The sequence below is a fragment of the Teleopsis dalmanni genome, chromosome 1 (assembly GCF_002237135.1).
Source record: "Teleopsis dalmanni isolate 2A chromosome 1, ASM223713v2, whole genome shotgun sequence".
NCBI lineage: Eukaryota > Metazoa > Arthropoda > Insecta > Diptera > Diopsidae > Teleopsis > Teleopsis dalmanni.
Genome location: NC_051846.1, coordinates 216,824,306 through 216,850,937, shown reverse-complemented (window position 1 = coordinate 216,850,937; position 26,632 = coordinate 216,824,306). Strand labels below are relative to the sequence as shown.

The window sequence follows — 26,632 nt, the reverse complement described above, 5'->3', positions numbered from 1 at the left end:
ACATATTGACGGCATTTGTGGTGTGAGTTCGGTCATTTCTCATCAAGAGATAAGACAAGCAGACCACAGGATATGCGAGAAAAAATAAATTTCGCATGATTTTTTTTCTCAATTTTAATGTAAATAATAATTATTATCATGCTTATTTTTGTGATGTTTGGCTGTTGTCATAAAAATAAATATAAAAGTGATATGATCTGCAATTAACTGTGACTCACATAACGCATAGCTCAAAACACATTTAAGTGGACAAGTCGAAACCTACAATGTTGGACTAATTGTTGTACTATTTCATGGCAACTGCTAGCAAGGACAAAGCCAATTTTTCTCATTTTCTGCTTATCATTATGTAAATTTATTGCGTATCGCATGCTTGCCTTCTCTCTGGAAACATTTCAAAGGCAGTGTATTCTGAAGGAGTCGTAGAAAATGAAAAAAAAAACTGCTAAATTAAATGTTCTTATCAACGACTACTAACGCTGACGCAAAATGAACAAAAACACTTTTTGAGCTTGACTTGATATGATTTTGCCTATACTATATACCGCCTAAATATTTCTTATTTATAGTAAAGAGCAGCGATGCTTTAACTTCAGTGATACAGTTAATGCTGCCATCATTCGCACACTGGACGAAGACCATTGTTGTTGATGAATGTTTATGGAATTCATAAAATGTAAAATAGCATATTATCATTTTCCTGACCATGATAAGGACACAAAATTATCATGAGCGCAGTTAATGCAATGACGGAGAAGTCAAAAAACACAAAAATAATAACAAAACTGGCAGTCAGCGTTACCAACAATAGCAATGCTAGTAATGCTTTGCATGTTACTAACAAAAACTGATGACAGGGAAGTTGGTTCATAATAAAGGACAAAACAACAACAAAAACTTGAAAGCAAACGCCAAGGCACTGTAACAACAAACAATGCTGCAGCAGCAATAGCAACAGCAGCAGAAGCAATAGCAACAGTGGTATGCAACTATGTCATAGTAAAATCATTGTCATCCATAAAGGCCACACGCATTACCTACTACAACAATTTCTACTACCAGCAATGACAACAACACTGGAAACCCCAACTTCAATAGCAACAGGAGTAGCAACATCATTACCGAAAGCAGGCGCAGTATTGGTTGCCTTTATAGCATTATTGTAATTGCTTTAGAACATGCCACACCATCCGGTGTCTTAGCGTCCACTTCAGTTTCCGTTTACGTATTCATTTTCTTGTCGCTCCTGCCACACTTTTTTCAACTGCTGTCATTCCATTGTTATCATTGGTAGTGATGTTGTAGTGATGTTGTAGTTGCTGCGTTTGTTCTTGTTGGGATTGCTGCTGTTGATGTTTCTTTTGCTATTCATTGTGGCCGTTAGTTGCAGTTGTTATGACCACTTTTGTCATTGTTGTTTATGATAATGGTCACATTTTGATGCTACCCACTCTGTTTTGTTTGTAGTTTTACTGATTTGACTTTTCCTCCAGACGCACTTTAACCTACACTTGAACCAATACAGCTTCTGTGCTTGTTTTTCGTGTCCAATCCTGCGTTACATTTTTATCGGTTTATGTTAGATGCGTATGGCGAGCTTTTCAAGGGCAAACATAGCTGCTCCTATGTATTGCTGAATTGCTGCTCTGAAGTGGCGTGACGGACTGGGCCGGCAAAATGCATGATTTGCTGAAGTCATCACAGGTTCTAAGTACACAGTATGTGTTGGAAATGTCATATTATATGAAGTGATTTGTGTTTAAGTTTTGGGTGGAAAGTAACAAATTAAAGGAAGCGTCACTTCTATGGCGTGAATTTATTTAAAATTACGGTTCCCATATTTTGTTGTTAACTTATGAGGACTTCATTCACTTTATCAGCTTTTGGGTTAAGCTTTTTGTTAAATGAATCTTAATAGAATGGATGTGGTCATAGAAGCAAAATTTATATTGCTTTAAAATTTTAAATATATACGTAGCAATTTAATGGATAATAAAATGCATTTTGTAGCAGCGGAATATAGATTTTAACTATTCAAATTTTATCTCTCAATAGTAAAACTGTTAAAAAAAATATAGATAATCCTTAGGTTACTGCTTAATATACTTAGAAATACTTAGAATTTTACGAAAGTCTGAATTTAAATAGTAAAATTATTGATTCTTAGATATGGGTTAGGCTATTGTGATAAGTGGTCTGTCTACTTGACCAAATTCCTTAGATCATATGGATCTATTATAATAAAACTGCTCAACATGAAACCTTAGGGATAATGAAAATTTATTTAAGATATATAAGATTTATAAATGCTATTAACTGCAAGCTGTTAATTTAGATAATTAATTGCCTTTATAAAATTTACTTAATAATAATATATTAACTTAAAAAAAAAGATTACATAAATCGCTTTAAAGTATTGTGTTATATATTTAATATATATAATATTTAATTAAAAACTCAGCAGAAATTAACATAATTTAAATGTTAATTTATTGCATTAAATATAATCACAAACAAATTTTAGTTATAGACGGTGATTAACAAATGATCTACATTAGTAATAAAGCGGTGGAATACTCAAAGAAATACAGTGTGACCTACTATTCGCAGTTTCGCTCAACGAATGTTGCAAATATTTATATGAATGAATATGTCTTCACTCGGCAATTTGCTTATTGCTTTCTTAAGATGCTTGAAAAAACCTGTGATGGAATTGAGGTAAAGGTCTTGGCATTGCTTTTTTATCGGTATCTTACTTAAAATGCCTTGCGGGTTGTCAGATAGAAGAGTTTCGTGTCATTTACATAAAATGTTTTATTGGATTTATTGGACACAGTGTTTTATTGGACACAGTGTACTCAATTCCAGGATTTAAATGAGTTAGTCCTTTTGAAATTACGACTATATCCGACTATATAAAAGCTGATAAATATTTTCAGCTGTTTACACTATTTGTTCTTTTACTGATATTGGCTAAATGTTGTCAATACTTATTGATTTGTTACGCTTGAAGTTTTTGGTGTAATAGTCACTAAACAGAAAATTAAGATTGAGAAACTACTAATATGCGGTCCACCCATCCTCCTGTTTTCAGTAAGAAAAACTTAGGTACTTTAATAAGTCATCAATATATTTTTCGAATACTTTTTTATCTCCTAAATATATCGAAATTCAGATAGATTGTAATATACGAATTTATCACATTAAGACATCTAGTTAGTTCTAGCTATCGCGGCTTAGTAATAAAAGATAAACTCAATAAAAAATATTGGTTTTGCCAGAGTTGAGTTTAAAGATAAAACCAGTGGTCTCACTAAGTTGACAATTGTGCTCAAACAAGGAACTAACGAAAATTACAAGTCAAATAACAGGAGTAAATCGAGAAGTATTAGTTGCTCTATTATGAATTTCTTAGTTTCATTAATGAATATAATAGATTCTAATGGGGAGAGAATAAACATTTTTTATACTCAGAACATCATTTTCCAGCAATATTAATCAGGTTGTTGCAAATGCTGTTTAATGACATGCAAAGCACTCTATGTTGGTCACATCCTCGAGTTAAGATTAACATATCAGATCTGTTTTAGTCGTCATCGTTGTCATATTGTGCTCATCTGTGTTGGGGCATGTTGAAAGCTTTGTCTTCTTTCTTTCATTGTATGAGAAATTTTTTCATTTCATTGTACGATTTGCTTTAATTTGCAAACTTCCACTTCGGATTATCATGCTTTGTGGTTAAAATCTATTAAGCGATTAACAGAATGAAGGAACTCTGCAGGGTTGATGCCAAAAATTCATTCTTGGCCCGTTGGTTTATTCACAGACTCTTTATCAGTTTTATTGTTAGCGAATTCATTCGCTATGATGCAATAGTGGTTTGGAACTTATAAGAAATGTGGTTTGATCTTAATATTTCTCCAACCTTTTTCGTTATTATGTTTGGTTTCGTCTTATTTCTAAAATATTATAAAAGATGAGCAGTGTCAGAAGTCATTCCACAATTGAAAGTAGAAATTCTGCAATCAATAAGTATGAATAAAGCTTCAGTAAAATTTACAACTATCAGTAAATTCATAAGCTACTTTTGAAATATCGTTATTGGTGACTAGAGTTATTCAATCTGCATAACCTTTCGAATCAGTATCAATTGAGTTCAATGAGTTCAATTAATATCATGCAATTTTAACAATTTTAAAAGATAATTAATTTCAACTAAGTCACATTCGAAAATTTACCTCTTTTATTAGCCGAAATAGTTCTCTGTAGGTTTTTTGTAGTCACCCGCATAGAGAAATTAATTAATTAAGTAGCTGCAAGATCTCTGACGTGTTTTGATGAACCTATACTTCTCTTAGAATTATAAAGCAAGCAAAACCTTTTGTTAATATGGTGTTATAACATGGTACAATGCTTCTGGTCAGTTTTGTATATGTATCCCTGTAATCTCGTGCATTATCAATTACAAATCGATTTGTACTATAATTCGAGAATTAGTTTAATTATTTTGGACGTAATGGCATAATATGGGTGTTTGGGCAGTTTGTCCTTAACTATTTAAAGCCAAACTTAATAAAACACCTCTATCGCATTAAAATGAAAATTCTAGTCTCCCACAGTATTTCTGAAGCATTTTTTAATTTAGGTAGCGAGTTAATGGACACATTATATGGGTGCTTTGATTTATTGGCAGATATATTCACAGTTTTCTGTATTTGAATACTCATTCATTCAATATAAAAAACCCAGCTTTCTGATAATTTAACATTTGTTGACATTTAAATGTTAGTTAGGAAACCAGTGCAATATTTACGGTGACATTATAAAATAATTTCTTCATTTTCTTAAAGCCATGAAGAGATTTAAAATTATTATTCGCACATATAGTTCTTAACTTTTCTTTATCCTTCCGGTTTCAAAAAAATACCTTATAAGTTGAAAACAATACGTTTTACTCAGTCCATGATTTAACAACAATTTGGAAAAATTGATCTGCCATATGTTTAAAGGGCAATTGAAATGAGTGCCTCCGAAAAAACCAATCAAATGCAGTTCACATTAAATTAAATGTCACAACAGTCGTTTTGAAAGCCAACAAATTCAACAAATTCAACAAGGTTACCTCATGGGTGGAGTACATGTAATGGCATTTTGGTTTTCCAACTCAATTTTATGAAGGGAAATTTCATTGTCAAAAATTTATTTCATCAACATGTGAGAATCGTAAACCCATTCTGCATGAGGGCGATGGCATAACCGGAACGATGTTGGCTTTGGAATGGTTACTAAACTTATTCTGATTTCTGCTGTTTAGAAGCCAAAGAATGACCAAAAATTTGGAATAATGATTTGACTTAACGTTGATGTTTGTTTACCTAAATTATTTTGTGCAGAAATGTATAAAGACAATATACTAACCTGGCATTGATGAACATTTATGGTTTATGTGTCTGACTTAGCCAATTTATATGTTAATTGAGACAATAAAACAACAATTTTGACTGCAAACCATAAACGAAAACTAGAACTGAAAATGGAAGCATACGAGCAAATGTTATTCGAGGGTGAAGGTAAGAGTTTTAATATCAAACTGTGTTCTTGACCAAATTGCTAAAATTTTCATATAATATTCACAGTTCGGTGTTATGTGACAATTGTGTGTAAAGTTTTTAGACATTTATTTTAAAAATTGCATTGAGAAAAATAATAAAAATATTTTAAATAGAAAATGTGTATTTCCGTCTAGTCTGGAGTATTTAAAACTTCGTTGGTAAATTGAGTTGGTATTTGTGTATAACAACGTAAAGAGGTAGCCAGAGGGAATTGGGGTCATATTTGCTTTTGACACTGTAATCTACAGATAATACATTACAGAATCAGTCTTCTGTAATCTTGGCTATGCCATTGTAACGTCGATATCTTTCTAGTTAATAACAGCAAACTATATTGGAATTGGAAACGAATACTTAACATACAGAAGTTGAGACATACGATTTGTAGGTATGAATATAAGTGCAGAAAGGTATGTTACTAACAAAGCAGATCCAAAAGCATTTAACTTTGCAAGAGTTGACATTATTGAAAATTCACTGCATACTGAATAAAACTCCATAAAACTCGTCTAAAAAAATCATATTCGGTTCATATTCGGTTCAATAAAGGCAAATAGTGTTAAAAAAGAGAAAATTTGTTTGTCAAAAGTAATATTTATCTTGAGATATATCTCACTAAACTAATCTTAAAAAGTCTATCCCAAGCAATACAATTGATCAAGTTTTTCATTTCTCTTTTGTTGATCCATTTCTTTCACCTTTATTCATTCCACTAGTGAGCACAAGGGTTCAATTCAATTACGATATCTTAATCTATTTACAGATAATATTTTAATGACCAGTTCAGTCCTGTAAACTCAAGCTCTGCTAACACCTACCTTCTCTATGTGTTACGTAGTCTACCACGTTTTTGTTTATCAACTGGATTTCATTCTAATGCGGCACTTAATATAAAATAAGGTTTTTACGAAATGTGTGTCCAATCCATCTTCAGCGTCTTATCATTATATAGTACGTAAATTCTTCTTGACCACAAAGTAGCCAGACCGCTTCATTGCTAATTGTGTTAGGTCAGAATACTTTACAGATGATTCGTAGGCACTTGTTATTTGAAGTTTGAAACGTTTTTATTTTATTGGTATTGATTCGCCAAGTTTTGCAATAATCGAGCATGACAGATTTGACAAATGATGAATAGATTTTCAGTTTTGTTGATCTTGAGATTTAATTTAATGACCATCCTTTTTTTAATCGACCGAAAACTTTTCTCGTTTTGCTCACTTTGACTCCTAAATCTTTTGCAGATTCGCCATTGGCATTCACGGTGCAGCGCAGGTAATTAAAAGAGCTAACATCCTAGATTGTGCTGTTATTTAAAGTAAATGGGCGGGAACTACGTACATTTATACGTTCATACGTTTAGTTTTTTGTCTATCTTTAGGCCTATCCTTGCTGCAAGTGAATGAATCTCGATTAGTGTGTTGGTTAAATGAGCTGCTTCAAAGGTAAATATCGTTAGCATATATACCATTTGTATTTCCAAAAATTTCGAAAATAGCATCCATTTCTCTATAAATGAAATTCTCCATTTTGCAGTCCTTAAGATCATAAAATTAGTTTCATATGCAAATTACAACAAACATTGCTATCAATCAACGTATGAAAAGTACTTCCAGCTGAGTCTTGATGTTGGTCCTAGTTTTGCTTTAATAACATTAACTGATGTAGTTTTTCATATTGAAATGTCTTTAGATTTTTCCATCCTTGTTTAACCTACGCCCTCAGTGTTTTCTTCAGTTACGACTTCAGCTACTCACTACTTTTACTATTATTTTTTTCTTCGCTACTTTTACTTTCTGTTAGTAAATGAGGTTCAGAGTTGTCACAATCGTTAACAAAATCATCACAACTTATTATCTGATTCTTTCTTATCAATTTCCTGTAATCTTTTACTATTATGATATATACCACATATTTTGAAAGTCATATCATAAAATTATCACGATGACATGTTAATCAAAATTACAATATTTGGTAGGTTTTAGATACAACAAAAAATTATCGCTATTTATTAAAAAATAAAATTAAATTTGTAGTGATGAAGAGTTAATTGTTTTCAGTGGTAATTTTGATCACATTGGTCATTCTAGTGTTAAACTGCGTTCCAAAATGCAAGTTATTTGAAAACGCCGAAGCCGAAATCATTAGCCATTATCAGACGCCTATAAGAGCTGATGGTCTATTATTGTTCTCCTGGTCCTGATCATAATCAGATGGTTACAGACAGACCTGCTTTGTTCTGTTTATTATTATTATACATGTAGACTATACATATATATGTCACTACATTAATATTATTTAATTGGTTGCTTAGCAAACGTGTTTTATTAATAGATAAAATTACGGTCCTTATTTTTAAAGGATTTTATAAAAAAAATATTGTAATTTGCGAGTCAACAAAGGAAAGAAACTTCCTTCACTTCTAATATTTCGTAATAAAATATATATGCGGTTTCCTTGGTGTTAACATGTACTTAATGCCGAAATTTCTTTCGTTATTCTAAAAGAGGTATCCTTGAAGATGTTAAATATATATTACTAACAGAGTTGAACTAAATATGAGTAGTTTTTAGAATTAAGAATTCTTCCTTATCTTAGTTTATTTTATTTTATGTTGTATAGCTCGCAATTACCTATTATTACAATAAGTGGATTTTGTATATTATTCATCCTTTTTTTCCTTATTTTCCTGATTTTCCTTATTTTCTTGTTTCTCTTCTAATTTGTCTTCGGGTGGTTTTTGAATATTACTTGCTACAGATGGCTTCGAACTTGCAATGTGTTCTGCGATGACCTCGGATGGTTGATCCTTGATATTACCAACGTTTTCGGTAATTGACTTTCTAGCATTAGAGCTTGACGGTCTGCTTGAACTAGGTTTATCAGCTTCTGGAGGGGGCTGTTCTATTCCTGAGGCTTTTTTAGCCTCAATGGATTTTCTTCCCTCGCTGATCGATTTTCTCTCAGTCCCAGAAATTGAAGCGTTCTTACCATCTGTAAGTGATTTTCTTTCACTGATCGATTTCCTTGCATTAGCATCTGTGTCAGTATTTCCAGTTTCGTTTAATGATTTTCCTTCAGTGCTGGACGCTGTTTTATCAGCATCCGTAGCGGATTTTCTCTCTGTGAGCGATTTCCTGCTTTCGCGTGGTGATTTTTTCGCATTATCATCCAAAAGTGATTTGCGCGTCTCATCTTTAGAACCTTTTCTTCCCATTGATAAAATAGAGTTTCTGTGACTTTCATGAAACTCTGGATCAATTGAAATAGCTCCAGACCCTAAATTTGCTGATTCGCACTGAATTATAAATTTTTCATGTAATATTTGGAGCAAAATTTTGGCTTTTGAACTTACCAACTGAAAAAATAATATGCATAGATAACAAGCTAATCCCAACACCATTGCGAACTTAATTAATTGTGTAAGAACACTCATAATGCAGTCCACAAAAAAGAATGTTATTCCTTGGAGTATAGCCGAAAGCAAACATTGTAGCCGATTAATGCAATTCGCCATAGAAATAAATATATTAGACTTTCCAATCTAAATACGAGTATATTGCATTATTCGGCATGTGTAAGCAGATTTTTGGAATTTAGAAATGAAAGTTAAACATTATTTATTTTTGAATACTTTTAGAGAAAAAAAGTTATTTCAAGTTTTTTAGAAAGTTATAGCTATGATTGAAATTTTAAAATTTTTTTTTTGATAAACAAAATGTTTTATTTTAATGTCATGATATAATTTAGTGTTATTGTTTAAATAATTTTATACAATTTTTACTTGCGAGTATAGTTTTTAGATCAAACTACTCCCATAGAAATGTACAAATCAAAATATAGCAGAGTGATTATTCCAATTGAGAGACATCTTTCCTAGGAATATATTGTTAAATGATCTGAATTCACTGCTAGTACATCGTAAATAATTATCGAAATTCTTCGTGTTGAACAGCTAAAGACAAGATATGCAAACATGTGCATTCAAGTTAAGTCCTCTGTCACACCCCTATTGTAATTATATTTAATATTCGTATATTTTTAACCCTCAAAAGCTGAGTATAATCTATATATTTTTCCATAATTTTTTAGTTTTATTTAGTTTTTAATAGCTTCTTCATTTTTATTTTAAATTCTTAGTTTACCTTAGCATGCACTTTTCCAAAATAACTATTTGCAATTTTTAAAGATAGCTTTTTATAGCCATTCATTTGTTAATTTACCTTATTATTGTTATTTTTATTATCTATATATTAACTTTTTTATATAAGCATTGAGTTTATGATGGTATTGTTCTCCCTTAACTTGAAGACCCAATATTAAACAACATCAAACTAGGCGATCTTGCTGACTTCACCTGTTTTGGAGCTCAACAACTAACTTCAGTCCACTGTAAACGTTCTTGTTGCAGTTTACGATCATGGTAAATACAGGTCTCATCCATAGCTATTAAATAACGATTAAAATCGGTATCATTCTACTCCAAACGCTACAGGTTGCGCTGAGAAATTTGATTTGGATTTAGTTTTCGTTGAATTGTCATTGAATGCGGCACTAACTTTTCGAATATCTTCTTCATCCGTATATATTCTTTTGAAACAGGGTTGTCCAGACCAGATGAGAACGCGGGCCAATACAAATCACTGTACAGATTGGAGGGCCACAGAAGCAAATACATACGTTAATAGTTGTTATTATAAACACATTATATTTTTTAATTATGGTAATATATTTGGTCTGTTTTATTATTTTATATCTTGAAAATGTATAGTGTCAATAAGGACATCCAGAAAGCGTTTTGCATTTAATTCTTTTGTGGCATTATATGCTCGTTTGAGATTTCAATTACAATTAAATTAAAAGACTCATTATATAGTTATTTGGATTCAATAATGTTACAGTCTTAATAACAGCTGAGTATCAAATGGAAACTGTCAAGTTCAAAAATTACTTAAAGGTAACTTTACAAAACATAATGTAGTTTAAACAAATACGAAATTATCCTGTACTGGGACGAGCAAACATTTTATTGACATAACTTTATGTAAGGTTACATGTTCATTTATTTTAAACAAGCATTTAGCACTCGTTCTAGACTTAATACTTTTTTTTAAGCATTATTAATTCAGCTCAGTGCTTAATTAATGGAGTGCCGCTTTATGTACAAAATTTGAGTAATCCTCAAACAAAAGTAGTATAAAATAATTGTTAAGCAGATAAAAAACTTTTCTGAATTAAATTATATTAACACATTATAAATAATTCATAAGGTTTTACATCATTCATCATAAATTTTTTGCTTTACACCGAAAACATAAGAAAGAAAGAGGATATAGGTAAAAATTTCATGTACACATATATATATATTTACAATGGTAAGTAAAACTTCATATAAGTAAACCTTTCGGGACTTCAAATGCGAATAAATATGTATAATATATTTATAAAGTGAACAGAATGAACAGAAAAATGTATTATTAAAACTTTTTTTTAATTTTATATTAAATTTGTGTTATGCATTAAAATAAATATAATAAGTCGTTCACAAAGCGTTCGTTTCAGATACTTTTTAAAAATATTTTTGAATTAATTAAGCAAAGTCTGATTTGGGAAACTTAAACAATATATGAAGATAACCAAATCAAAACATTTTGCGAGATATCATTTCAAGCAAAAATAAGACTGTTCAAGAGGAGCAGTAATGCCTTAATTTTATATGGCAACTGAAATTGTAATAAAACCAACAGCACTCAATATTGTATCATTTAAATATTGTATCTGAAGACAATACTTAATAGCCAGTTATGGTTTAAAATTATGCAACCACTAATAACTTACAAAATACCTACCCAGAAATAACAGTTTTTTTGCAAAAAACTTACAGAAGACCAGGGCGAGAACACAATATAATATTATGTGAGAAAATCTATACAACACACTTGAAGATTCAAATAGTTTCTAAAACTAACGACCGATTTGTATAATGAGATAAATTATTATTTAATAAATTAATCAATTTATTTGTGCATTTTGTCTTTGTTACCAATGAAATTATTTAGTGTTTTATGGATTTATGATCGGTGTGGCATGAGTCATTGAAAAGATGTTGGGTTTCTTCGGTAACATATCGATGTATATTAATATACTATAATGCCTGTGATTGTTTTTTTCTTGCTCACCAGTAGTAATTATTTAGTGGTCACGATGGAGATCATTATTCCTGACATACCAAGGTATATTGTCAATGCCTTTCAGCACTTTATTTTAAAGGTGTGTAATAACTTTAATGTGTTCTCTACTGCTGCAACCAGTACATTTACGCATATCAACTCCATACTCGCTTCAGAATTTATTTAAATATATAATTTATTTTAATGACCAAAACTGTTTATTTATTATTTTAATTTTTGAAAAGGACTGATTGGTTGTATGTTCAAATAAAACACTTTTTGAATTACTTCTAAACATCATATTTTATTTTCACCAATATATCGACTATAGTCTGACTAGAGACTTCAGAGTTCTGACATAGTATTTTTATAATACAGCAATAATTAAATATAAACTACACAGAAATAATTATACACGATCACCTGAACTCGTTTTAAGTTATCGGCAGCTTAAGCTTCAGCATTTATTCTCACCCTCTATCATTTACTCCCCATTCGTATCATCTGCTTCTAAACTGCATTCGACGTAGAATCCAGTTGACAAAAAGATTTACGGCACTTTAGTAAAGTTACATTCATCATCTCAAACATAATCTGTCCGAATTTATGTCGTCACGATAAACAAAAACACACGAATCTAATACTTATTCTGTATTCTCGTCATAAAGTCAAGCCATCCGACACTGGTAAAAAAATGTAAACATTCTTTATTATTTTTATTATTATATACTAAGCATTAGAAACAACAAAAAAATTCTGCTGTATAGCGAAAACAATATCAAAAAAAAATTTTTTACTAAAACAACGGCAATACGTTTCTTTCCCGTTTATTTGAAGTAAACAAATAGTTCCACTTCATGCTACCTAATGAGGTTATTTGTTGCTCTTCTCACAGAAATTTCATTCCAAAAATAACAAAAACAAAAACAGTTATTGATACTTGAAAGAAAAACTTAATTTTAATGGAAGCTCGTCTTGCTCTTAATAATTTTTAAAATGTGGTTCAACACACGCGGTTCACATTGTCGGTTTCAGTGACATTTTTAATATTTTGTGTAGATTGTGAATAAAATATAATAAAATAATATAATTCAAACTGAAATTCCTGTGTACTTATTGAATTATATTGAAGAAAATAAAAAAAGAGTGTTTTAATTGTTGGTCAATAAGTCGTTGTTGTGTTTCGTTATCATGCGTCATTGTTCATCGTGGTTATCTGTCCGTTGATCGAAACGTTGGATTATCGTTCGTTGGTCAATCGTTCGTTGGTCAATCGTTACTCCGTTGGCCAAGCGTTGGGCTTATCGTTTGTTGGTCAATTGTTACTCCGTCGGTCAAGCGTTGGGCTTATCGTCGCTGCTTTAGTTTACCGTTCAAACGTAGATTTATCGTCCAATATGGGCCATTATCACATATCCTAACTGTGTGTGCAGTGTGTGTAGTCGTGGGTTGATACGGTGCCCGAAATGCTCGTCGGCATTGGGGTGAGTCTTTCACCACACTCCACCACATGTGAATAGTAAATAAAACAAAAAAAAATTGTGCTAAAAAATAATAAACAGAATTCAAAAAACAATCAAAAATAAAGTTAAAAAAAAATATTTAAAAAAATTTTAAAAAATAAAAAAAAAATAATAATAATGTGAAAGTTCTTCAATTCTCGTCTCGCAATGTCTACAGTTCCCCTTTATGAACTTCTGTGTAAAACATTAACTTAATTATATTAATTAATACTTTCAATAAGTTATATCAAATTAATAAGTAATTTTACTTTTTAATAACTTTATTATGATATCTTCAATGCCATTTAAATGGCAGTACTGAAGGTTTTTTAAACCAAAAAAGTTGTTAATATAGTGCAAAATTTACCAGCATATTAAAAACAATTGCAAAAATTTGAATTTTAATAAAAAATATACTATTTATAAATGTTTAGAAAAATTAGCAATGAAATAAAAATATTCACCCTAAATAAATTAACTTATTTTAAACAGTTATAAGTAATATGCAATTAAATTTAGTTAATAGTTCTAGTTAATTTAAATTAATGTATAATTAGTTATCTAAGTTTTATAGTTGTATTCTATATAATTTAAGTAATAAAATTTAGTTAATAATTCTATTGTATTTGATATAAGAATATAATAATAAAAACTTAATATATAAAAAATAATCATAATTGTATAATATGGTGTTTATGAATATTCTTCATAAAACTATTGTTACTATATGGCATAGCCGAGTCTTGACAGCCAAACATATTAAGAGCATTTACACTAATAACAACTGTGGTTGCGCTACTCCGGTGTTTTCACATCATGTCATAGGCAAACATCATATATTAGTATGAAGCTAGTATAAAATTTCAGCAAAAATCAAATTTTAAATAATTTGGAAGACTTGTGCATTTCATGCCCACGAAGCCAGTCATATATTTTAAGAAAAAAAAAGCACACAAACAAAATCCAAGCATCACATTCAAAAATATTGTCTCACATACCCATGCATATATATATTTAGTAAGTGTGCAATAAAAAGAAGAGTAGAAAAAATTTACCAAGAAACTTACATACGCATGAGCTAGAAGCTATGTGTGCATTTGCTCTGATATTAGAGTTTTTTCTATATGATTTTGTCGAAGCAAAATACAACATGTTCGCTATTGGTTTGATTGCTGACTTCACTAATAAAATAGCATTGATCATACATAAAATAATAAGTTCGATTGTTTATACGTTTGAACAACATGTTTTTCCCATTGCGTGTACCTTTTCAGAATTCATGATTTTTTTAACAGAGGCAAATTACATGTCTTTATATTTCTATGTTTTTGCTAATAGCGCCTTATAATAATGAAGAGAAGAAAGAAAAATATATAAACAATATATTAAATATATTTATAACATATATTATTAATAAAATAGGTAACATACACATATGTTTCAATACATTGAAATATGTATATTAATTAATAATATGTTAGCAATAATAAAAAAATATTTTTATAAAATAATAATATAAATTTAATTATAATAAATTTATTGTATATAAAAAAATTATTATATCCGCCACTTAACTGAAAAGTCTTTGGTGCAACTCTTTAAGTGTCAATGGTTATCTTCTCTTTTGCGGCTTTTAGTTGACTGTGTTGGTTTCTTCCGTTTCAAGGAATCAGTATCACTAACTGACTCAGTTTTAAATATGTACTACTAACTTTTATATATTTTTAAGTGAATTATTGTTTTTTTTGACATTTGAAACGCACTCTGATCACACTAATGTTTTAGTACCGCCAACTCTATATACATATTTATTTAAGAGAATTATTGTTTTTGATATTTCAAAAAAAAAATTATTTAAATCGTTCAAAAAATCATTGTTTTATGAATTTCAAAAATTATTCCATATTTTCAGAAAATTTACGTTAATGTACTATGATCGATTAATCAATAGGGTTTGTTGTCACCAACACTTTTTATATTCACATCTTGACCGCTAGCAACTCAATTTGGCATTAATTCCGGTAGGACGTTACAATTACTTTAACTCATTTAATTCACACACAGTTTTTAATAATCCAAAATATCACTCTCATATTACCGATAAAGCTTTTATTCACTGCTCTCACCATCCACACTTTCTTCTGTCAAACCCAACAATCGTCACTTAATCAACAAAAGTAATGTATATGAAGAAATCAAGTTACGTTATCGCAACAAACTTTAGTTATTCTACAATCTTAGGATTATAAACAAAAACAAAGTTCAATGCAAAAGGGTTGATATTATTTAAGAAACTTTCATTAAATTTCTATTCATCAAGTTTGAAATTATGATTTAGACTATATGAGCCATATCACAAACCTTTCATTAGCAAAAAATATCGCTTGTCACTGGGATATACAGGAACAGAAAGAGGAGGTTTCACCGTTGAGGAGTTGAATTCGCCAGCTCATTGCTATTACCATATGATCTAGCAACCAAACTAGAAATACTTATGAACTAATACTCAATAAATTAACACATTATTTAAAGTAAGATGATATGAAACTTGAATGCAATGTATAAATATTGTGATGACGGCTAAAACCTGATAACATTCAAATATTCCCACATTTAAGGAGTTAAGCCCATCTTTAGTTAAACTAGCGACCAAGCCTAAAAATTTTAGTTTAGTAAGTTTCGACTGAAATGAGAGTATTCCATAACGTAGTTCTCTTAAGGTTAAGTTACTAAGAAATGAAAATATAAATACAAGTGGTAGTCCTGCTAAGTCTGAAATATATTTCATTGCATTGATTGCTGATTACTTCTGGTCTCATTACCGATCAATTATATATAGCTATCAATTAACTTAATGTTGTACTACCATTTTTGTTTATTTTAGGACTTTTCAGACCTCTGACTAATTAAGGTCTTTTCTCTCTATTATATTTTAAGCAGTAGGTGAATGCGTATGCAATGCTTGGATTGCATCCATTTTGCAGAAGTTTTAAAAATTTAAGAAAATTTTTAAAAAAACTATTAATTTTCAAACCAATTTTCTTATGCTTAATCACGGATACATTTTATCTCATAAAATGCAGTTTTTAAATACCGGAAATGTATTTATATTTGCTTATAGTTGATAATTTACATGTTAATTAGCAGATCCAAAGTAAAAATATTATATATATTTATTATATATTGAATAATAAATATTATTCAATTTACTTTTTTGCTAGCTATGTATCATAGCATATATTTCTTACAATTATTTTTCTGTCTCTCTACGGTCTTAAGCTTTTACTCATAGTATACAGGGTTAGGCAATTGAAGTGTTGGCTATTGTCAAGCGACCAAATCTTTTTTGTGTGAAATTATTTTTTATTGATTCAAATTACAAACATTTGTGGAAATAATCAAAATTTCAGAATCCTTTCACTTTAGCTCGATGCGCGCGATGTTTGTCTTGACTATGGCCTTTAAACGGTTAAAAAATGAGTTGCATGCTTCACGGATGTGATCTTTCGGTATTTTGGTCCATTACCATTCCGGCTTTTTTCAGGGCTTGCATATTGGCATATTTTTGAGTCCTTACCTTGCGCTTCAAAATGGCCAAACGAATTTGCATCTAGCGAATTCAAAAGCGTTGTGTGGACGAAATGAAGAATGGAACTTGATTTTTTAACCATTATTGGTTCACACAAGCTTTATAAGACGGTGCCGAGACGTGTTGGAACGTCCATGGTTTACGACCGAAATAATTGCGTGCCCACGGCTCTAAAGTTTCAAAACATTTTTTCGATAATAAGTCACATTGACTTTGACACCAGGTTCGATGAAAACGATTGGAGAGTGTTCGTCAGAAGTCACAGCTGCGTCTATTATTAGTCGAGATGAAAAATTACTTTGGGTGGTCATTTGTATTCTCAAATTTTCAGCAATGCTTTGAGTTAAGTAACCAGAATCATTTTGAGGGTTTATGAATTGCTCAGTGGAGAAATTTTTGTCATCAGAGAGTAGAATGTTTGGAAATTCACCACGTTCTTAACAACTGCTTTGTTCTTTCTAGTTTAACGTTTGGTTGTTTTGGTGAAAGATCTTGTGCCTTTTGGAAGTTTTACTTGAGATCATTTTGAAATATGCGTCGGACACTTCGCTAGGATAGTTTCAGTTCTTTGGCTATGTGCTTACCACTACGACGTGGATTTCGTGTAAGTTGAACCTTCACTTTGCGAACCATTTCAGGTGGTAGGTGATGTTGTTGTTTTTTTTCGTCCACCATCTAGCGCTTAGCGACGCTGCCTGTACTATTCTAACGATTTATGGTATGATACACAATCATTTTATTTACTTTGATGTGTTGAAGATTACGAATAGTAGCTGGCTGTGATTTTTCAGTCAAATATAACGCAATCGAATAACATTTGTTCTATAAAACTTAGACACAAATGCTTGTAGTAGCTTGTAAGCAATATAAACAGCTGTCGTTCGCATGAATTTTATGTAGTTGGCAATATCAGTTTGTCAGATAAATCTGAATGTAGTTGGTAACACTTCAATCACTTAACTGAGACGTCATCTGTGGGGCTTTCTGAAAATGAGAGCCGCAAATTTTAGATAAGTAATTCATTTATATTTATAAGCTAATTTATCAAATAATCTCATTAAAAAGACTATTTTATTAGAACCAATAGACTCACCTCATTACTAATTAAGAAATAACGTAGTGGGACCAATAGAACGATCCTAATTAAAACAAACTTTTACATGGAAATGAAAGTATTATGATTCATTTTAACTTACCATTATAATGCAATATATCTATCTATAAACAAATATATACAACTATATTCATGTGATTATATATACTCGTATGCTATATTTAAAGAGCTTTCTATAAACTTTGTGAAGTAAATCCAGCAATTACTTAAGATATTATACCTGCATAAAGAAAATTCAATTTTATTTACTTATATTTTTTAGTATATTCGTAAAATTAATAGAAATTCACATTATTGTTATAAAACGTTTTGCTTAATTCGTTTATGTACGTTCTCTTTCATTTTTTATAAAATCTCATTAAATTGCTTATCCTGTCATCGAATTTGCTATGCCATAAAGAAGCGCAATTTTTACTTAACCCAAATGCAAGTGAAATATGGAATATTAAAATGTATGAAAAAGATTTTTCGAATCAAGTTAAAAGTCATTGAGTTCCTTAAATGGACATTTACGACTTCGGTTTTATTTCATTTCGAACGCCTCTTTTGCGTTCATCAAATCAAAAATGTTTGTCATCCTTTCCGTATCCTTTGTTGGTACAATTTTCGACTGCTGGCATTGTTGTTGTTGGGGCCGTCCTTGTATCTGCTTCGAAACTGTGATATCCCTTTCTGCTTTCGGTTAAATATTTGTACCCTATTAAATGATAAGCTTTAGGTTTATTAGATTTATCCAATATATTTACGATTTAACTCGATTTCTTTGTGGATCATAATCGTAAAATTTTGAAGCGCATAAAAATTTTTATGTTGCAGTTCACATTTTTGCTGTTGACATAAAATTTTTAAGTTTCCCGCGTCGTATGAGAATTGCATATAAATGGCATCTATTAAAATATTCAAAAGAAATGAATATAGTTTGTGCACATATTATGATGGCGAAATCTATCACTTTTTATGATTTCGAGAAACAAAGCAATCTTTTCTGCTGTCAGTAGATTTTTACTTTGTTTGATAAATTATATTGCAAATTGGTTGAAATTTTTTTGACATAATAATGGCAGCAGGCATTGCTGCTTAATGTGGCGCGAAATATGGAAGAGGTCAATGAACACATAGAGGGTTAACATATTAATAAAAATAAACTATATTTTGATTGACTTATATTAAAATGACAAATACCACTTTTTATTTCAATTTTTCACTCAAATTTTACTAAAAATTATCGTTAGTCGATTATTTTAGTTATCGATTTCAGTTAGATTTTCACCTGGACATTCTGTGAAATGCGGAGTGAAATATACGCCCAACTTATCTGCTTAGTATTATAAAGTTGACGGGAAAAGAATCCAAAATCTCCAACTGCCACCACATGACTCCAAATGACGCTCATCTAACCCGCTTAGAATTATAAAGTTGTCTTCACATGACTCCAAATTACGTGATCCTAAAGAACATTTTTAAGCTTGCCAGTAGTGTTCCGTTGTTCAAGAGGGATAGAAATAGAAGTTTTTAAGCTTGTGACGTGCCATTGTCCCTTCTAATAATAATGTTAATAATAAGGGGATGCATGCTCAGGTCATTCGAAGCATACAGCTAAGTATTGTGTTTTGTCTGCTCTTCTTTTTAAAGAAAGTATAAATAAGTAAATCGCATCGTTTAAATCGTGTAAGCAAAAAAATTGTATACCATTTTACTTTTAAATATTGTTTGGAAATAAGCATAAATTACTCTCTAATATAATCTATCTTCTTCTGACTTTGTTCATTTTAGTTCGACTACAAAACCACATTTACATTCATAACTACAAATTACATTCAACCGACTTTATTACCGCAAAAGGTCAATTTACACAAAATGAATTTTTCTAAGAAAAACGGAAAAGTAAGTCAATTTCCCAACCCAACTCACTGCAAAGAGAGTAACACGTTCAAAGGCATATCCTTAACCCAATTTTAGTACACGTACGCATTTCAGCTACCACAACAGGATGTTTCTCCAATGAAAACAAGTGGACTGTGAAGGAGTGTGTCAATATTCACACCGCAAACAGCATAAGGTGAATGCAAAATTAAGTTACAAAAACAAAAGATACATTTTTGGATACACACAATCGTAGACCAACTGAGAATATAACTTCATTATATTGTAGGGAGTACGAATTTAGCAACAAATTTAGGAAATTTACCTTAGCACCTTACACAATCAGGAACATTCTAATATCCGAAGTGTTGAAGTGTCCCAATAACGAAACTATGTTACGGATCGTTTATATTCCCACAATACAGACACATTTTTTCCTTTGATATTAAATGTTCTGCATTTAGTTTAGAGAAAGTCCATAGAAAAATAACGTTTGGAAAATTTTCTGTATAGGTAAGCACATAACAGTTGAATAGATTGTGGGGTCCCTTCGTATTTCGTATAATTTGTATTCAGTCAACGTTTTTTTGATTATTTGTAAATTTGTTAAATTTGCACATCTAATTAAGAAAATTAAATAATTTTAGTGTTGCGTGCTCACATTTTATATATTTAGAAATTTTATTATTGAAAGCGGTATAAAAAAAGATGGCGAGAAAAGTTTGTTTTTTTTCGAAGTTTATTTAAAACCATTTATGTAATGTTTATTCAGTATATTTATTTCAAAATTAAAATAACAAGTAACATAGTGAATAATTATATTCAAAGCATGACAACGCCCATAACCTTTCTGCGGTCTACCCAAAAGAAACTCAAACCGTTCTTTTGAATGGCACAGAGGAAGACGAAAGAAAACTCTATTGGAAAAGCAAACAAGACTATAACAATTTAAATTGCTTTTAGGGACTTACAACCTAAAACGCTTCAAAAATTGCATAGAACAAACAAAAAATAATCTAAGAATTATTACGGGATTACGAACCTGTCACTGTAGCTTGAATAATCACTTAACAAAGTTGGGAATTCAATACAACTCAGACTGTAGATACTGTAAAGAAAGAGAGAAAAACCGCATACAATGTACTAGGTGAATGCCCGACACTAAATCACAAGCGGAAGAAACGTCTTGGAGGGCGTTTCATGGAAAATTAGGATTAAAGACTAGGAAAGATAAGTTCTATACTGTTTTTCATTAAGGAAATCGGACTTGGAGAAACGCTCTAATCCAACTAAGGGGCACAATAGATCTTTTAGGTTACAGTGTGTTATTTCTTTTTCATAATAATAATAATATCACTTTCGGAAATAGTGTTTATAGCATAACCATGCCTTAATCATGTTAAATTATCTTGTCATCCTAAATAGACATTTCCGGCTTATGTTTAGTAGAGACCGCTCAATGTTTTTAGTAGACAGCATACATAAGTTTTCAGTATGTGGAAGCTCAAAGGTGTGTTAAAATGTTTGTAACAAGGTGAAAAGAGGAAAGGGAAACATTAGTATACAATGTTTTTAAAATAAATACTCTTTAAGTAGCATTTAAGTAGCACATGAACATGGAAGCATTCTTATATTATTGAACTTTAAATGAAGTCAATTATTACTTATTTTTGATATGCCGAGTTGTACGTTTTCTTTGTTAAATTGGAATTTTTGGATATAATTCTAAAAATATGTGATTAAAAAAGTAGTTAATAGGACTACTGTATGCAAAAACCGCTTCGAGAATTTCAAAGAGTTAGTGTGCAGGTGCGCATCTCTGCAGCTTGAAAGGAACTTTGGTATATAGACACCTATTAAGTCCACGCGTACTATTTCTTTTTAAAATTTATCGAATAATAAATTTGTTTTTTTCATTATATAGTCAACTGATTTACTTTTGGCCAGATACTTCTCGTAAACAAAAAAGTTGACTTACAAAGCGTGTCCAATCAAGAGTTTTCACAATATTCACTATGTATTCAAGTCACTCATACGCACCGTTGTGGACGTATTCAGCAAGTCATTATGGCTTAGAGGTATTTTGCATTATATCCATTTTGTCTTTCTTTATTTTAGAAAGGCGAAAGCACAACTTTTTATCTGATTTAGGAACAAAGCTAATTAATGCATCAACAGTAAGCTTAACTTAAAACGAATTCTACTGCAAACAAGAAAAATAGGAAAAAATTTAAATTTTATTTTGGCAAAATTCTGTACTCGCCAGGAAGAGCCAGTACTCGCATATAGGTGAGGCTGTGTGTTTATGCATATTTGAACGCGTAATTAAAAGTTTTTGTTGGAAGGCTTTAAAGCGGAAGTGTTGCCTCTAGTTTTTTTTATTTTTTTTATTTTTTTATTTTTCAATTATTTGGTGACAGGAAGCCGCCTGCATGCAGGCAAAATTTATAATTTATGTAAAAAGTTTCGCTTCGAGTTTACAACAGTTTTAAAGTTTATTTTTTTACGATTTTCATGAAAATTACAATGTGTTTAAAAAATTTGTTTAGCTAACAGGGCATCTGAACTGAAATTTATGCACTAAATTGCCAAAAGTATTTAATTTAAATAAAATTCGTGAATTTCGAAATGCCGCGGAATCAAAGAGAGAAAAGCCAGGAAATTTAATTTCACTTGTTTTTTTGTTTTTTCTTTTGGAAGAGTAATTGCCTTACTTACCTTTCTTAAAGCAATTAAAAGAATTTTCGCAATTAACTGCCGCAAGAAAAACAATCAACGAATTTGTTTGCCTCATCAGAAGTCCTGAAAGTTTTAAGCATACCTGGTCGTCTGCCAGTCTGCGTCTGTGTTGATTGCCCTTGCCTGTTATTCGACATGCCTCAATTGGCGTCATTATCCACACAAGAGCAGCACGCCTATAATTTCGACTTCAGCTACGACATTGTCATTATTGGCTTGAAAAAATTCGATTCGTAATTTCGGTGCCGATTTCGCATATTCCAGCATTGCCAGGTTGGAATGAGGCCCATTTTCACGTCAGTGGAATTACTGTTTTGCTTAATGTGCGGTTTGGAGTTGGTTTTGTGTTTATGCGGAGGTTTTTTAATAAAATAATATTGTTTTTACTGAAGTTCTTAAGGTTCTTAGTCACTTTTTCTCTAATGGGTGTGCTGCGGTAGTGTGAGGTAATTGGGACGTGTTCTAATAGAGCTTAAAATATTGTTATTCGGTCGCACAAAACGCCCATCAGTGCTCACGTAATTATGCCATTTGTTGTACGTGTGAAATGTACTTCAAATAAGGAATACTAAGATATTTTCATAGATGCTTAAATATTGGGCTTGCAATTTGTTTTGTTGTGACGCACATCACATGGCGTTATTGTCACCATTTATTTTTGTGTTCGCCACAATTTTTTGTTGTTCTTATCATTAATATTTGATTCTACATTAGTGGTAGTCGCTTTTCCGGAGAAGTGTATTGCAATAAATTTTCATTACAATATAAAGACATATTTATGCTATATACTTCTTCGATGTTCATGTCGATGCAACTTTAATCATTTTTGTAAAAGTCGAGATATTTCAAGGTTCTGTGATAACTAATAAATTATTTTTATATATAACTGTCTTTAAAGTTACATTTAACCGCCTTAAAAGGTGTTATTACTATCAAATGTTAACTGCAACTGCAGTTAATGTGATAATCGAGTCTTAATCAGGGTTTGGTCCTTCTTTTGGGCCTATTTTTGTCACAACCAATTACATTTTAAAAAATAAAACTTTTCTTTATATTTTCAATTTTATAGATTTATAACTACTTTATAAGATTGAAAATATTTTCAATCTATTGTATCCTAATAGTCCATATATTTTTCTGTGATTTAAAAATCGTTTATATTGCTATAGAATTTATACATAAATTTGTTTATTTTTGTAATTTAAATTACAACAAATAACACCAAGTTAGTGTATTAAAAATAAGTCTCGTAATTAAGTTTTACTGTTCAATTCTATAATATAAAGTTTAATATTTTAGCATACATCGTTCGATTTTTACAGATCTTAAAACAATGCGGAGATTCTCTCGTAATAAACTTCGGAGCAAAACTATTTACGAGAGTTCTTTGTCTCATAAGAAGTCTCAAAAACTTTGAGCATTACAGTTGTTTTGATCTATAATTACTCTGCTTTTTATATATTGAGGACTAATTTTTTTAATATTTATCTATCCTGTTCCAAGAACTGTTTTCCAATACTTTTTCTTTAATAGAGTTTTATGACTATTTTAAAAGTAATGTTCTAATTGTCTATGATTTTTTTGATTTGTCATCAAATTAATTATATTTAGTATCAGAATGAGATAAAAGAATTGCATCTAAACTCCTATTTCGTTTGTAATAATGTATCTACAGCTATTGACATGTAGATAAAAAGTTTAAGTGCTTAAGCGAGTTCAGTATTTTTGCTCTTTGTAGGTATTTTTTACAATAGGAACACTATTGTATTCAAATTAAATGAAATAAATCTTTACTTAATCTCTCTTTGGAGTTTATATATATCATATTATATCTGATGCCATAATATGAAATTATATAAGACAGTCAGTCATAAAAGTGCTTGTGGTGTGTAATGACCTATTTAATATAACATTAACTCATAGTTCTTTATAACATAGTTAAAAACTGGGTGAAATGAAGAAATAAAATAGAAGCTTATAAATTAGTTTTTATTTTTGTTATTATATTATATAGTATTCTATATAACTGACGACGATGTTTCGAAGTTTGTTTGAGTTCTTCCTCAGGGCGGAGTATGTTATAACTCCAGTACTTAATTTCAATGCTTTTACTGAAGGCATCGTAGTATAAGTATATTTGCTTAAAAAACTATCTTTCTTTTTGAAAAATATATATAAAATTATTTATATGTACTAGTTATATGCTTCTAAATCTGACTGTCGAGCTATATATTTCTGCATTATCTGTTATTTCATTTCTATATAACTTATGGATTCACTGGGTACACACAATCTATAAACAAGTATTTTAATACAACATACTGTTCGTTTTTAAAGATAACTACTTTATAACAACCATCACAATACTAATGTATAAAATTAGTGGTAAAAAGTGTGGTAAAGAAATTCTAATTGATTACTAAATGCAATTGGAATGATGTTGAAAAATAAACTCGATTAAATGTAACCTTTTAGGATGTCCTCCATATGAATCAACATTTGAGAATGTCCTCTATATGAATCAAAATCAGGAAAATTAAGGAAAGCGGTTCAGTCTCAATGAATATAATTAAAGCTATGAAGTCAAGAAACTTGTTTTCCTGAAACTATGAATTGTCGCAAATAATACTCAAGTTTCGAATAGAATTGAAAAGATGTGTAAAAACATTAACATTCTTTTACGGATCAGAGATATCCACACTTGCAAATTAATACGAATCATCAGAACTCAATGCACAATGAAGGATCAAGACAAAGATATACAGAAATTGTGACAATACAGTCAAACCTCTCTATAGTGAAATTCCCTATAACTAATTTCTTTTTATAAGGAAGTTTTGTTAAAGACACAGCGATTTTTTAAATTTTTTTCATATATTTAAACCTCTCTATAGCGAAATTCTCTAGCGAATTTCTCTCTGTAATAATTTTCTCTTTTTTCAGATACGCAAACAAATTTTTGTATACAAAAAAACATCTCAATAAAGAATTTATTTAAATGTAATTTAAAAACTAAATTAACACGTTTAATTTATGAGAAAATTTTCTGCAATTGCAGGCACCAACGACTTTGTTATAAAGAGGTTTAATTATACCTTGTGATCAAAAAAGAACTTATTCGCTCTTTTTTTGAATTCCCGCGCTTATTCAATCGGTAAATTTTTTTTATTTTCACGCTGGCAACACTATTATACACATTCTGTCAAAGTTTAACGCATATCGTACGATTAGTTTTTGTTAGGCGTCTAGACAAAGAAGTCGAAAAATTTTCGTGTGGTGATTTTTAGCTGAATTTCATTCAAAAAAAAGCGTTGTTGTGATGTGGCCAAAGAGATGATTTTCAACGCAGATAGTGACCCCACATTCATCGAACACCAGCATTATAACTGGTGTTGAGACATGGGTCTGTGAATTTGACGTGCCCTCCAAACAACAATCGACCGAATACCGAATGGTGCTTCGAAGGTGAGCCGAAACCGAAAAGAGAACGCTAAAGTCGGTCCAAAATCAAGGTTATACTGACTGTTTTCTTCGATATTCGTGGTGTGGTGCACTATGAATTCGTTTCGGACGGTCAAATAGTCAAACGGTCAATAGGGAGTATTATTTAGCCGTTATGCGTCGTTTACGTGAGGTCATTCGCAAAAGGAAGCCACATTTATGGAAGGAAAACTCATGGATTTTGCACCACGATAACGTATAGGCTCACACAGCGTTGGTTGTGTCTCATTTTTTGGCCAAAAACTCCACCAATATCATCAACCAAGCACCGTACTCTCCAGATATGGCCCCGTTTTCCTCTTTCCTTGATTCAAATTGCCATAGCGAGGAACGCGTTTTAAGGCCATAAAAGAAAATTCGCTGTGTGAACTAAATTCTCGTTCTTTTTTCATCATAAGGTATATGTATTATATGAAATTGGCTAAAGCTTTATTGTAGCTTTAAAACTACAATAAATATATGACATAATATAGTCATACTATTCGTTTTATTATATATTAAAAAGATTGTGCTATAAAAATGTGTATAGACTAAGCAATATG

The 26,632-nt window shown here is 30.6% G+C and overlaps 1 protein-coding gene across 1 annotated transcript; it reads right to left on the bottom strand.

The window, feature by feature from the left end:
• Window positions 1-8,175: 8,175 nt before the first annotated feature.
• On the bottom strand, window positions 8,176-9,272 carry LOC119672087. The gene is made up of 2 exons (XM_038083046.1): window positions 8,968-9,272; window positions 8,176-8,910 (listed from the first exon to the last, which is right to left on the bottom strand). The coding sequence occupies exons 1-2, from the start codon at window positions 9,127-9,129 to the stop codon at window positions 8,275-8,277; spliced, it is 798 nt and encodes a 265-aa protein (XP_037938974.1). The 5' UTR covers window positions 9,130-9,272; the 3' UTR covers window positions 8,176-8,274.
• Window positions 9,273-26,632: the final 17,360 nt, after the last annotated feature.